Below are 14,588 nucleotides of genomic sequence, written 5' to 3' on the forward strand. Positions count from 1 at the left end.
CCTGGTGTTTCTGACTTTTCTCGCTCGCTAATCAGTTTTTTTCCCCCTCCCACCCTTCCTTTGATGTCCGCCGCGCGTGGCCTCTGCCTGTCGCCTAACACGGTCGTTGGTGCTACCACCTCTCACAAAGCTGCATTTACAATTCTTGTTTTGGGGGGAGGTGGGCAGATTTAGCTTAAGCGCCTATTTGGGGTATATGGGAGCAGTAGGGCCGCTTTGTACAAGGCAAGAGTGTGAATAAGAGTAATCCGGCAGAATACATGGTTCCTTTCGGACACTTAGACCTTGCCAGCTACCTTAAAGAAGTGAAAGCCTCCTGCCAGCACTTTTTCTTGTAAATCTCTTGGGCTTTCCTTCTTTCCTACATATTTGCCTTCTAGACGGATTCAGCCACCCACTGATGTATTTCATTCAATTTAAAAACAACCAGAATGGAATAGGTTTAATTGTTGCATTCTCCTTAGTTTCGCAGATTTTAAAGCTAAGCTATTACAGTTTGAATATTTCCATGGTCTCTACTTTCTAATGATCTCTTAGATATAGCCAAAATAATGACCAGATGCATAATCGGCACAGTCTTGTTATTTTATGCTGCTGCCTCCAAGGATGAGGTGTCGTTTAGCTAAAGGTCCTTTACTTTATCTACACGGATTATATCTGAGCAGCAGCTTTGCCAAATGCATACAAAAAGTCAAGGATATTGGAAGCTGTTTCATTATCTGGTCTTGTACAATACACAACAGCTATTTGTGCACTCTGCATATATTGACCGAAGAGGTAAGCGTATTTACAAATACTCCCTCATAAATTCTGATCAGATGACCAATCAGTTATGTAAAGGCTTCACCCGGACAGTCTGAGCTGCTCCCTTGACTTGCTTTTTTTGTTAACCTTCAGACAACGGTGCGGTATTGTGCAGCGAGTTACGCCACCTCTGCTTCTGATCCTCTCCGGTCACTATGAGGCTCGGGGATCCCAGAGCCGCAGTCTCAGCCAAGGCTCGGTGATATTTGGTGAAATGACTCCAGTCGGAACTGAAACCAATGAATCCTGCTTTATTTCTCAAGGACACTACGGAACGCCATCAGGGACACTTTTCGTGTAAACATTGGCAGTAGCCGCTCTTTGCACACTTGCATTTTTGGAAATAAAGCATGCGATTACAGCCCGTTTGTTCTGCCGTGTCACTGCAGAGGCCGCGTTCCCGTCACCCTTTAATTAACACATGAATAAAACCTCAGTGTGCGTTTTTGCATCAGTGCTGAGGAGTTCTATGGTTGACTACAGCTCATAGACTGTAAATAAAACTCATGAATACAAACAACCACTCCATCATTACACACACTGATTATATTAATTATTTCCCTACTTAAAAAGCATTTTAATGTTGATGGTAATAAAATGCAGAGAGAAAAATGAGAACACCACACGTGTAATAAATAGTATTTGCATATCAACCTTTTCAGTAAGATCAAAAGGTAAATGGCCTTGCGGGTGGTTGATAATCAGTTGTCAGTTTATGCCGATGTGATTACCATGTTATGCTGTTTACTTAAAAATATTATGATTTACTCAAGAAATGGGCACTTTGTAGGCTAAAGTGGCCACACGTTGAGACGCATGGTAGGCTGTACAGAGAGAGTTCCACAAGCAAGGAACTGTGTATGAAGTTAAACACGTAACCTCATATGTTTCCCAGCCACTGCATATGCAGGTGGGCATGTTGCACCTATGAAGAACATCCCGCTTTGGCCATATTTAACGTCAATTTGAGACTTCTAAAGAAATGCTGAAGAAACATTTTACGGCATCCATTTCAAATCAGGTATGAAAATAAAATAGAAACCGATATTAATCTCGTGTTTTACAGGCACCATGGCTGAATTATGATTTTTTGTCTTTATGCTACATGCATTCCAACAGCTTCTCTCATACCATCCTTGGACTTTGTTGTCGCCAGAGCCGTCTTAGGCAGGGGCGGCAGGGCACCTTGCTTCAAATGGGTACACAGAGCTTACCTATTATTTCTTTTAAGCACTAATTCCACACTCTGGCACTTCTTCATTCTCTTCTAGCCTTTCTATCAATCCTTTTCTTCTCTTCCTTTAGTACCTATATTCCCTCCATTTCCGATTCTCTCCTTCTGACTTCTTTCTCATCAACGGCCCTTTGCCTCTAATTTGGCGCAGATGATCAGGAAGGGCGCTTATATGCTGTGTCCGTGATGCAATATGAGCAGAAAGCTTAGCAGTGATTTTTTGGGCCCTAACTTGAGTCCTATTGTCTTACTCCTTGTCCCAGGAGAGTGGCTTTAATTTGCGCTTCTGGGGGGAGTCTGCTTCCGGTGATGGAAATACAGAAAGCTTCCTTGGTCTGTGTTAATGTAGTACCTGGCTTGCTGGTAGAATTTGTGCAGGGCAGCTGTAGGCCCCAAACCACTCGTGCTTCAACGTAGCCTCTCTGTTGTACAAGTAAAGATGGAATTCCCAACCTCCTGCGGACCTCCCTCCTGTCCCCATTGCCTCTTAATTGCGTCCTCTGGGTGATCCCAGGACTGCCTTTCCACTCTCTCGACCTCCCGTCTCCCCTACCCTCCAGCCTCTTCTCGAGTCCAGTCCAATTTGTTAACTCTACAAAGCCCTTTTCCTTTCTAGCCCTATGTGTACCCTTGCTCCTTCAAAGCCCCACTGCACCCCTGTCCCCACCCTCTTACCCCATCAAGATCTCACACCCCATCCCTTTACACTCTCTGCTTCTTTACCTTCGCCTCCCACTCTACTGCCTCGAGCCCGGGTTCCCTGCTCCTTCTCCCTCTCTTACTAACTCTATAACACAACCCCTCTCCCTCTTCCACTATCTATCTATCTATCTATCTATCTATCTATCTATCTATCTATCTATCTATCTATCTATCTATCCATCTATCCATCTATCCATCAATCGCCCTCACTCTGTCTATCAATCGCCCTCACTCGATCTATCGCCCTCACTCTATCTATCTATCGCCCTCACTCTCTATCTATCTATCTATCTATCTATCTATCGCCCTCACTCTATCTATCGCCCTCACTCTATCTATCGCCCTCACTCGATCTATTTATCGCCCTCACTCTATCTATCGATCACCCTCACTCTATCGCCCTCACTCTATCTATCTATCGCCCTCCCTCTATCTATCTATCTATCTATCTATCTATCTATCGCCCTCACTCTATCTATCGCCCTCACTCTATCTATCGCCCTCACTCTATCTATCGATCGCCCTCACTCTATCTATCGCCCTCAAACTATCTATCGCCCTCACACTATCTATCGCCCTCACTCTATCTATCTATCGCCCTCACTCTATCTATCTATCTATCTATCTATCTATCTATCTATCTATCTATCTATCTATCTATCCATCTATCTATCAATCGCCCTCACTCTGTCTATCTATCTATCAATCGCCCTCACTCTGTCTATCTATCAATCGCCCTCACTCTATCTATCTATCACCCTCACTCTATCTATCTATCGCCCTCACTCTATCTATCGCTCTCACTCTATCTATCTATCGCCCTCACTCTACCTATCTATCGCCCTCACTCTATCTATCGCCCTCACTCTATCTATCGCCCTCACTCTATCTATCGCCCTCACTCTATCTATCTATCTATCGCCCTCACTCTATCTATCTATCGCCCTCACTCTATCTATCGCCCTCACTCTATCGCCCTCCCTCTATCTATCTATCGCTATCACTCTATCGCCCTCACTCTATCTATCGCCCTCACTCTATCTATCGCCCTCACTCTATCTATCTATCGCCCTCACTCTATCTATCTATCGCCCTCACTCTATCTATCTATCGTGTCACCACAGCATCACTTAGCACCACCACTCTATCTATCTATCTATCTATCTATCTATCTATCTATCGCCCTCACTCTATCGCCTCACTCTATCTATCGCCCTCACTCTATCGCCCTCACTCTATCTATCTATCTATCTATCTATCTATCTATCTATCTATCTATCTATCGCCCTCACTCTATCTATCTATCTATCGCCCTCACTCTATCTATCGCCTCACTCTATCTATCGCCCTCACTCTATCGCCCTCACTCTATCTATCTATCTATCTATCTATCTATCTATCTATTGCCCTCACTCTATCTATCGCCCTCACTCTATCTATCACCCTTACTCTATCTATCGCCCTCACTCTATCTATCTATCGCCCTCACTCTATCTGTATATCGCCCTCACTCTATCTGTATAGTATATCGCCCTCACTCTATCTATATATCGCCCTCCCTCTATCTATCGCCCTCACTCTATCTATCGCCCTCACTCTATCTATCGCCCTCACTCGATCTATCGCCCTCACTCGATCTATTTATCGCCCTCACTCGATCTATTTATCGCCCTCACTCGATCTATCGATCGCCCTCACTCTATCTATCTATCTATCTATCTATCTATCGCTCTCACTCTATCTATTGCCCTCACTCTATCTATTGCCCTCACTCTATCTATCGCCCTCACTCTATCTATCGCCCTCACTCTATCTATCGCCCTCACTCTATCTATCGCCCTCACTCTATCTATCACCCTTACTCTATCTATCGCCCTCACTCTATCTATCTATCGCCCTCACTCTATCTGTATATCGCCCTCACTCTATCTGTATATCGCCCTCACTCTATCTGTCTATCGCCCTCACTCTATCTATCGCCCTCACTCTATCTATCGCCCTCACTCTATCTATCGCCCTCACTCGATCTATTTATCGCCCTCACTCGATCTATTTATCGCCCTCACTCTATCTATCGATCGCCCTCCCTCTATCTATCTATCTATCTATCTATCTATCTATCTATCGCTCTCACTCTATCTATTGCCCTCACTCTATCTATCACCCTCACTCTATCTATCGCCCTCACTCTATCTATCTATCGCCCTCACTCTATCTGTATATCGCCCTCACTCTATCTGTATATCGCCCTCACTCTATCTGTATATCGCCCTCACTCTATCTGTCTATCACCCTCACTCTATCTATCGCCCTCACTCTATCTATCTATCGCCCTCACTCTATCTGTATATCGCCCTCACTCTATCTATATATCGCCCTCACTCTATCTATCGCCCTCACTCTATCTATCGCACTCACTCTATCTATCGCCCTCACTCTATCTATTTATCGCCCTCACTCTATCTATTTATCGCCCTCACTCGATCTATTTATCGCCCTCACTCTATCGATCGCCCTCACTCTATCGCCCTCACTCTATCTATCTATCGCCCTCCCTCTATCTATCTATTTATCTATCTATCTATCGCCCTCACTCTATCTATCGCCCTCCCTCTATCTATCTATCGCCCTCCCTCTATCTATCTATTTATCTATCTATCTATCGCCCTCACTCTATCTATCGCCCTCACTCTATCTATCTATCGCCCTCACTCTATCTATCTATCGTATCACCACAGCATCACTTAGCACCACCACAACATCAATCTGTGCAACCATTCAACAACAACTGGTACAAGTATGTTCTCTCAAAGTTTCAAGCTTTATTACAAATGTCACAAAAAGATGTTAAGATTTCACTTCTGTTCTTGGATTTTCGTCACAATAAAATACACTGAACATAATCTTCACAAAACTTATTTACAAAAGTTTAACCTATTGCCATTATAAATTACAATAGCTTTTATTGAAATATTAATTATTCCCAAAAATGTAAAGCCATTGTTATTTGTAATATTAATACATGTAAGTCACGTAAATACAACACATATTGCATTACAAATGCTATAGGTGTCACATTTGCGAAAGTTAAAACTATTGGCATTGTAAATGACAAAGCTATTCATTTCGCTATTTTCAAAACCAACACATAAATTAAAAATGTGTCATTTACAATACCAATAGCTCAAACTTTCCTAATGCGAGACCTATTGCATTGCAAATGCTTGTTCTCTCTCGTTCTTATTTTATTGTTTGCATTGTCTGATCTCCTTGCTTGATTTTAACTATTACCTTAGTTCTACTTATTTATTTTCCATTTGTCGTTTTTCTTGTACTTCTTCCTTGTGTTTCCTCTATTTCAGAATTGTTAACTTCTCTGCCTCTCTAGCCCTTCTCTCCCGTAGTGTTTCACCTATTTTAATTCCACTCCTGCCTGTTCTCTGTGTGGAACATATGCGGTCTACTTTCCCTCAGCTTTTTCTCCGGTGTCTCTGCTTTCAGCGACCGCCCTCCCTTCATCCTGCTCTACCTGTTCACTGACCCCTCCTCCTTCCTTAGCAGCTCATGCCTGGAGAGAATGCCTCACACGTGACAGGGACTGCTCCACCACAGCTAAGGCTGAATAGCAGTCCCACTCCCTGAAGAGAGCTGACCAGGAGACTCAGGACCCTAAGGACCTGTGAGAGAGGACTGTTAACCTTGAAATGAGTCTCGGCACACCAGTCACGCGCACTCATACAAAAAGAAACACTCCCGCCCGCACACACGCCCGCAAGATCCTTTGCTCAGGTTCTCCGCAATTAACAATTAACCCGTACTTTATAGAAAGTGTGCTTCACTTGACATCAACAGAGTTCTTAGTTTATTTAGATTTTATCTGCAGTAAAGCACAAGCATAACAGGGAATTTTTGGGACATTTGGTAAAGTATTTACTCCTTTCTCATTTCAACGGTAGGACCATAAAGCGGAGTCCAAGCCTACTGTCTTGAACAATTATACATCGCCGTACCAAAAGTGCTTAGAAAAAATCACATCCTCACAGAAACCTATGTACTCTTTGTAAAACAGTTGTGCAGCCCAGGAGGTGCTCACCCACCCCCTGCCCCCTACCGGTACCCTTCATCAAGAACTAGCAAAACAACGTGTGTGGCTTGCACTGTGTGAACTGCTCTATGGAGCGTTACCCAGGGAACACCGCCTTCAGCAGAAGGGATTTGGGGCGCGTTAGGATGTAGCTTACTCTCAAAATATGGTCCAAGTCTAAAAGTAAAGAACCTCAAGTTACTTAGCGCAATATTGCGACATGTAGTTATCTTGTAACAAGTTGAAAGACGTAGAGGACACCAACTTTAGCGTCATCGTGGGGCCACCAACATCCAACAAGCATTGGCATAGCCAATAGGTCTCGCCTTTGGGACATTATAAGTGTTTAGCCATGCAACAGTTGATATTGCACCAAGGATCTTGTGCTGCATTATTAAATACTTATAAGGTCCCAAAGGCGAGACCTATTGGCTATGCCAATGCTTGTTTATTTGAGACCTTAGGATCCATACACAGGTCAACACAAACACTCCCTATGCTTAAGGGTATGATAAGACACAAATGTTTAAAGATCCTGTGCGTGCAAGCATCTTGACTCCTAGAGTCGACAAAAAATATAAAGCCTCCCCAACAGATCCAATATTTATTAAGGGCCCATTGCCACAAGACTCACTGGTAGTGTCCAGTGCTCGCAAATAAGCTAATTCCCAAACCTCAGGGGACGCGCCTCCCCCCGACAAAGAATCCAAGCTTATAGAAGCTTCTGGCAAATGCATAGCTGCTCAAGCTGCCAATCACTGGCGCATTGCAAACACTTAGGGCCTTTTGGCCAGATATGACCGGGCACACTGGGATGAAATGGAGCAATTGCTCCAATATTTCCCAGATGAGCATAAGGCAAAAGCGCAAGATTTGGTAAATGAGGGAAAGCTAATTTCCAATTTGTCAATAAGTTGTGCTCTAGATGCTGCTGATACCGCAGCTAGAGAGATCAACACTAGAAGACATGCTTTGTTAAGATTTCCGTGTTTAAGCCCGGAGTCCAACAATTTATTTTAAATACACCATTTGATAAAAAAACATCTCTTTGGTCCTGAGGTCAATCAGGCTCTTGAAAAATTAAAAAAGGACACTAAAGTCGCAAATTCCATGGGAGCGCACCAGTCTCCTTCAAACAGAGGCTCCTTTTGTCGCTCATCTTAACCGAGCAGGGTCCAAACCCACACCCTCAGACCAGAACACTTCCTCTTACAAAGGGAATAACCAGTCCTCTTTATCAAGAGGCCTCTTTCGAAGAGGATGTAGGTGAAACAACTCTAAAGGCAGGGGTAAGGGCAACACACCCCGTAATTCGCCTTCCCCTAATAAGCAGTCCTTTAGATGCTTCTAAACAAAATATTATCTGTTACACTTAAAGCAAACTGGGCTGGCTTATACATCTATTTGTTTGCTCCGTGCAGCGGTAGCTGCCTATAGAACTGGCAGCATTTATCACTATTTAAAGTTCCAGTGATCAAAGCCTTTATGGAAGGCTTGAAAAGGGTAATACCACCAAGAATTCTACCCGTGCCAGTATGGAATCTTAACACTTAATATTGTCCTTACAAGGCTTATGGGTCCACCTTTTGAACCATTGCACAATTGTCCTTTGCAGTTTCTTTTACGGAAAGTTTCATTCCTTATTGCAATCTCTTCATTAAGGAGAGTTGGGGAGCTACAGGCATTAACCTTGGAAGAACCCTTCTTTCTGCTCCAGAAAGACAGGGTAGTTCTTTGCACCAACCCTTAATTCCTTCCAATAGTGGTTTCTGCTTTTCATATAAACCAATCAGTTGAGTTACCTGTGTTTTTTCCGCAACCTGATTCTGTAGCAGAACGAGCTCTAAACACTCTTGATGTCAAAAGAGCTTTATTGTACTCATAGCTAGAACCAAATATTTTTGCAAATCAAAACAACAGTTTCTTGCATTTGCTCCACCTCACAAAGGCAATCCCATCTCTAAATCTGGCATTTCAAGATGGATTTTTAAATGCATTCAAACATGCTATGCAAAAGCTAAAATAACTTTATCCAAACCCCCTAGAGCACATTCCACTCACAAAATAGGGGCTACTATGGCCTCTTTAGGTAACGTTCCTCTAGCTAACATATTTAAGGCAGCTACATGGTCAACACCGATCACATTTACCAAACACTATTGTGTAGATGTGTTAGCACGCCAACAAGCCAATGTAGGCCAAGCAGTACTTAAAACACTGTTTCAAACAACTGCAACATCTACCGGTCAGCCAACACTTTGAGAGTATACTGCTTTGTAGTCTGTGCAAAGCATGTGTATCTACAGCACACATGCCTTGAACGGATTATGTTACTTACCCAGTAAGCATCTGTTCTTGCCATGTAGAGCTGTAGATTCACATGCGCCCATCCGCCTCACCGGGCACCTATAGTTGTTGCAGCTCTTCATTATATATTCATACGCATGAACATCTCTATATTACACTTACTTATTCCATTCTCACCCTCTTGCGGTAAAAAAATCTAACAATGGAGTCGATACCCATGCGCACTATCACTGAAAGGAGAAGTCACCTTATCTCGTGACTAGGAAGAACTTCTTTGAAGACAAACTACTTGCAAACATCCGACCCAACACTAGATGGCAGGAGTATGCAAAGCATGTGAATCTACAGCTCTACATTACATGCCAAGAACAGATCTTACTGGGTATGTAAATAATAATTTCCTTTTACAAAGGTTACTCTGTGGAGAAAAAAGATACACTGAACATAGGTAGGATCTGGTCATCCACAGTGACCATATATAGCTCTTCTACTCCAATAGCAGCTTAAGTGATGCCTTGTTCATGTCAATGGTAATGTGATAAGTGCACCAGCAATGCCACTGATATTATTTTTGTTTTTGTATGGGGTCTTGAGCAGCGCATGGTAGGGTTGGGAATTGAGGCTGTATAGTTATCCTAAGTGGAAATTAAAAGTTGGTTAAAACTGCTTTAAACCCAAGCAGAACTGAATTTTACTAAAGGTTTTTTCTATGTATCTGTACTCAGAGGAGCAGCACTTTTACCTAGTCATTGTTTTATGCATAGGAAGAGGCTTTCTTTCAGTGAGAAACATTTTGATATGAATTTAATGAAGACACTTATGTTGCCTAGCTAGTATAACCTCCCCATCGTTAAGGGCATGCGGGCATTAGTTGAATATGTGGTTATGTCTTCTTTCTAAAACGTTAGCTAGTCTATTCTAGTGATGCAATACATTAATGAAAATCTAGGGTTCTGGTCACTTAATGCAAAATGTTCCAGCACTGGCATAAGGGGCCGCACATGGCATAGGGCCACTTGGCAGCTATGGGGGTACTTTCTTTTAAATTCTGCACAGTAGCATTATAGACGTCATTTGTTGCATTGCGTGTAGCTGTTCTGCAAATATTCTTAGTTTTCCTTGCTTCAGTTCTCTTTTTCAAATCTTCACATCCTAAATCTCATCACTGTTCCTTCTTCTGCAGCATAAATAACTGCCACCCCGCCCGCCTCGCATAAATTGTTTTTCAGCAGCCTCCGATCAGAAAGGCACCTTCATCCCATCTCTCCCACGTGCCTGTACGCTGTATCCTAGCCATTTGACTCCTTCACTGCCTCTCAGCCTACCCTGTCCTTGTAGTGCAGAAAGCCTACTGTTTTATTGTTATGAAATCCTTCTCGCAGCCGAGACTCGATTACTCAAGCCTCCCTTCTCATTTCAGACACTCTTTCCACATCTCGGAGCAGTGAACCGGAGATTGGCTTCCCGAAGATCGCAAGGCCCTCTCGCCCCGTGTGGAGCCGGCTGCGCTCCAGCTGCGTGGTGTTGAGGGTGGATGGGCTCGACCTCCATCAGGTGGGTGGATGAAGGAGTGCGAGCTGCCTCAAGGCACAGCTGTGTGATTAAACAAAGAAGTGATGGATGGAAATGAGTGAATCAGTCTCAACTAGAGGTCAGGATTCCACCCCATGGTTTTTTAGTCGTCTGTGCCAATTACTAAGTGCAGCCATTTGAAAATCTATCCCACCCCCCTCCAGAGAGACAGACAAGCCTAAAGTCTAAACGGGGATAGGAGTAACCCCAGAAGCATTTGTGACCACAGACTATACAATGTTGAATTAGAATGCATGATTCAGACATTTACAGCCATGGCTTGTTTCTTGCTTAAAAGAGATCAGTAGGAACAAGTTCCAGCCCAAGAGATTTCATTGTAACTGCTCTTACTTTAGTAGGTTTCTGCTGCTCTGCTTTTCTGCTGTGTGTGAAAGCCGGTTCCACATCTGGCCTAGGCCTTTTCATTGAGTTGTTTTCATCCCCTGTTTTTTAGGTCGAGCCTAGAGCAGCGCGCCTGCGCTGTTGCGAGTCTTTTAGTAAGGGGCTTCAGAAAACTCACCAAGCTCTCTGACTTTTAGTAAGGGGCTTCAGAAAGCTCACCACACGCTTGTGCGTTGTGTTTTTGTTTTTCTCACAGGCTATTGGGCTTTGCGTGCTTCTTTCTAAGAAAGACAGAACGCAATTGAGCAAAGGCGGGTACATGTCCTGCCTTTGCTTGGCCTACGGTCTATTGCTTGCGGTTACCCACACGGGCAACATCTGTTTTGAATTATCGTGCCCAGACACGGGCGCGATAATTGAAAACCAATCGCTCGCTGTGGCGCGCACCACTCGCGGGCTTGTTTCCTTTTCTGTATCCTGTCTACTTTTTCTTCTGTTCTTCGAGAATCTCTCCCTTTTCTCCTATTTCTCCCTTCCTCTTCTACTTATCTCTCTTATATGCCCACAACTTTCTTCCGCTTTTGCTTGACTCTTTCTTCCTTGTTTGTTTTGTGCCTCCTGCCTGTTTCCAGCATGGCCTGTCAGTCCTTCACTCAAAGTGGGGGACAGTGCCAGAGCCTGAGTTTGTCCTTCCCGTGCGACACATAAGTAGCATCCGGGACCTCGTGCATGAAGGGTGCACTGCAAACATCTTCAGACCACGTCGGGGCGGATGCACAAACAACGTCTAGCGACCTTTAAAGAAAATGCAGTTGTAATAATCTTGTAACTGAAGTTTATATTGGATTTCGGACAAATAAATATTTTAAAAAATATAAAAAAATAGATAAGATGTCTTGGTGGGGCAATGCACCTGCTCCAGAAGTCTGTGTGCACTCTGCAGGGCACAGCTGCCCATCCCGGCAGGGCATACGCCCTTTGTCCTACTGAGGCCGACAGCAGGAGGCAGCCAGGTGTGATGGCTCTGTGAACTGAAGTTTCCACTGAAGGTGCATGGGTTTGACCTGTGGTCACCTGCTCGACTCCTGTCCGGGCTTTTATCTTCACTCACTTGGGTAACAAACATATGTCATACGGCTCCAGGAAACCCCATGTGTGATCGTGTGCTTTACAAATACATCTTACGTCGCTGCGCCATTGTCGGTCACTTGTAGCTCTAGGAAGCCTCAGACGTGGTTAGAAAGCTCTGCATGAAGAAACGTACTGTTGACTCTGTTTTCTTTGGCCTCTCTTGGTCGTTCTTTCTCCTACCTCTTCCTTTATATGTGCCCCTCCATATTCCTTTCCATCCCTGTCCAGTGGGTTGCAGTGTGGCCCAAGTAATTACCGGAGGCTGAGATTAATTCCAGCATTTCATTCTGTTTTTTTAGTTCACTGCACATCAGCATCACAGCTTCCTCATCCTGTACACCTACAGCACAGCTGTTTTCTGCTTTGCACCACTGTCCCTCCTCTTGCACAGCTGCCCCTCCTCCTGCACATCTCTCGCACAGCTGCCCCCCTCCTGCATATCTCTAGCACAGCTGCCTCTCCTCCCACATCTGTAGCACAGCTGCCCCCTCTCGCACATCTCTAGCACAGCTGCCTCTCTTCTCGCACATCGCTAGGTCAATAGGCCTCGCCTTTGGGACCATATAAGTGTTTAGCCATGCAACACTTGATGTTGTTCCACCAAGGATATTGTGCTGGATAACTAAACACTTATAAGGTCCCGTACATCTCTAGCACAGATGACTCCGGACTACGGCAGCAGGTTAGCCTAGCACCGTGTGACTCTGGGCAATAGCCTCCAGCGCCGGGACACCACTTCGGAGGTAGCTGTGCGCTTTACAGATGCTGGTATTTATTTCATTTCTCCTCTCGCACATCTGTAGCACAATTGCCTCTCCTCCTGTACATCTCTAGCTCAGCTGCCCCCTCTCGCACAACTGTAGCACAGCTGCCTCTCCTCCCGCACACCTCTAGCACAGCTGTCTCTTCTCCCGCACATCTCTAGCACAGCTGCCTCTCTTCTCGCACATCTCTAGCACAGCTGCCTCTCTTCTCGCACATCTCTAGGTCAATAGGTCTCGCCATATAAGTGTTTAGCCATGCAACACTTGATGTTGTTGCACCAAGGATATTGTGCTGGATAACTAAACACTTATAAGGTCCCAAAGGCAAGATCTATTGGCTATGACAATGCTTGTTTATTTTGTCTTCACATCACACTTTTTCTCTCGTCTCACAGTTTATTTTCTTCTTATTCATCATCTCGTCGTTTGTTTGAATTCGAAACCCGTGGTGTCACTTAAGGTGCTTCTAGTCTTGCTATTACGTATGAATTGCTCTTTAATTCGTTTTCTGTCTTTTGATTGTGAATATATAACTAGAGAAGAACGAGTGTCCATGACTGTCTTGTTCACCTTTTTGTGCTTTTGACTTTTATCTTTCTTTGTCTGGTGGTCAAATAGAATTCTTTTAGTTTACCTTTCTTGTTGTAACATACGTGGAGAACTGTGCACTGTATGGCAGAGGGTCTGGATTCCAACTTGTGATGTATATATATGTGTGTGTGTGAGTAATCGGACATACTCAAACACAAAAAGCATGAAGCGTTAGACTGTTTGTCTCCCCCTTGCTTATCTGCTCACCAGTTAAACAGTTTCTTATTTTACCGAATGATTATGCGATCAACAATTCAAAAACCTATTTTTTTAAATCAAAGAAGCACTACATTTACATATTACGGCCTTTATCAAAAGAGAAATAAATTAAAATTTAAGGCAGTCAGAAAAGCACGCCCTTAATAAAATGTGGATTTAAATCGCTAAACAGGATGCTGGAAAGGCTCATGGCTGTCTTTTATTCGAGTTAATGGAGGAAACACATGGACATCTATTTGCTAGTTAGTCAGGTTTGTCTCCTTCTAGAACGCTGCATTCCAGGGGGATCCCAATTGATGCCCCCCAACCTCATGGCATCGGTTTTGAACATCCATAGCTATGGTCTTGACTACAAATGTGGGGTCCTGAATTAATCTCAGGGGGCACCAAGCACTGACCAAATGGACCAGCATGCTGAAAACAGTACTGCATGGTCGGGGAAAAAAACATCTATACTGGCTCCGAAATACCTTCAAAGTCTTCCCTCTCTCCCCCCATAACTGTCAAGTTTTCCGAATGTTAATGTGTGACATTTTCATGGTTTCACTGTACTTATGAGTTGCACTCAACTACCAAATGTGTGACACTTAGTGTGACATTATCTCGCAAATGAATCCTAGCAGCGAAGTGCATGGAAACAGATAAATATTGGAAATTTCACCTTTTTGATCACTAAGACCTAAACTATTTTGAAACTGCTTCAAAACCCCTGAAATGGAACATTTGTGTGCCCAGAAGAAATACAAGTAAAAAAATCATACTTATACGTCTCATACTCCCATGCATTGCACTTTATTGCGCCCTATTACAATTAAGCACACACTGCTGAGATCAAATG

General features: G+C 43.8%; 1 protein-coding gene across 3 annotated transcripts in view; it reads left to right on the forward strand.

Annotated features, from left to right (window-relative positions):
- BLTP3A (bridge-like lipid transfer protein family member 3A) overlaps positions 1-14,588 on the forward strand; it is a 571,303-nt gene that overhangs the window by 206,466 nt on the left and 350,249 nt on the right. For all 3 annotated transcript variants that reach the window (XM_078644270.1, XM_078644271.1, XM_078644272.1), the window contains exon 11: positions 10,552-10,685. In XM_078644270.1, the coding sequence (XP_078500396.1) occupies positions 10,552-10,685 (134 nt within the window). The remainder of the gene's footprint in view (positions 1-10,551; positions 10,686-14,588) is intronic.

This window comes from Lissotriton helveticus, chromosome 5_1, assembly GCF_964261635.1.
Source record: "Lissotriton helveticus chromosome 5_1, aLisHel1.1, whole genome shotgun sequence".
Classification (NCBI taxonomy): Eukaryota; Metazoa; Chordata; class Amphibia; order Caudata; family Salamandridae; genus Lissotriton; species Lissotriton helveticus.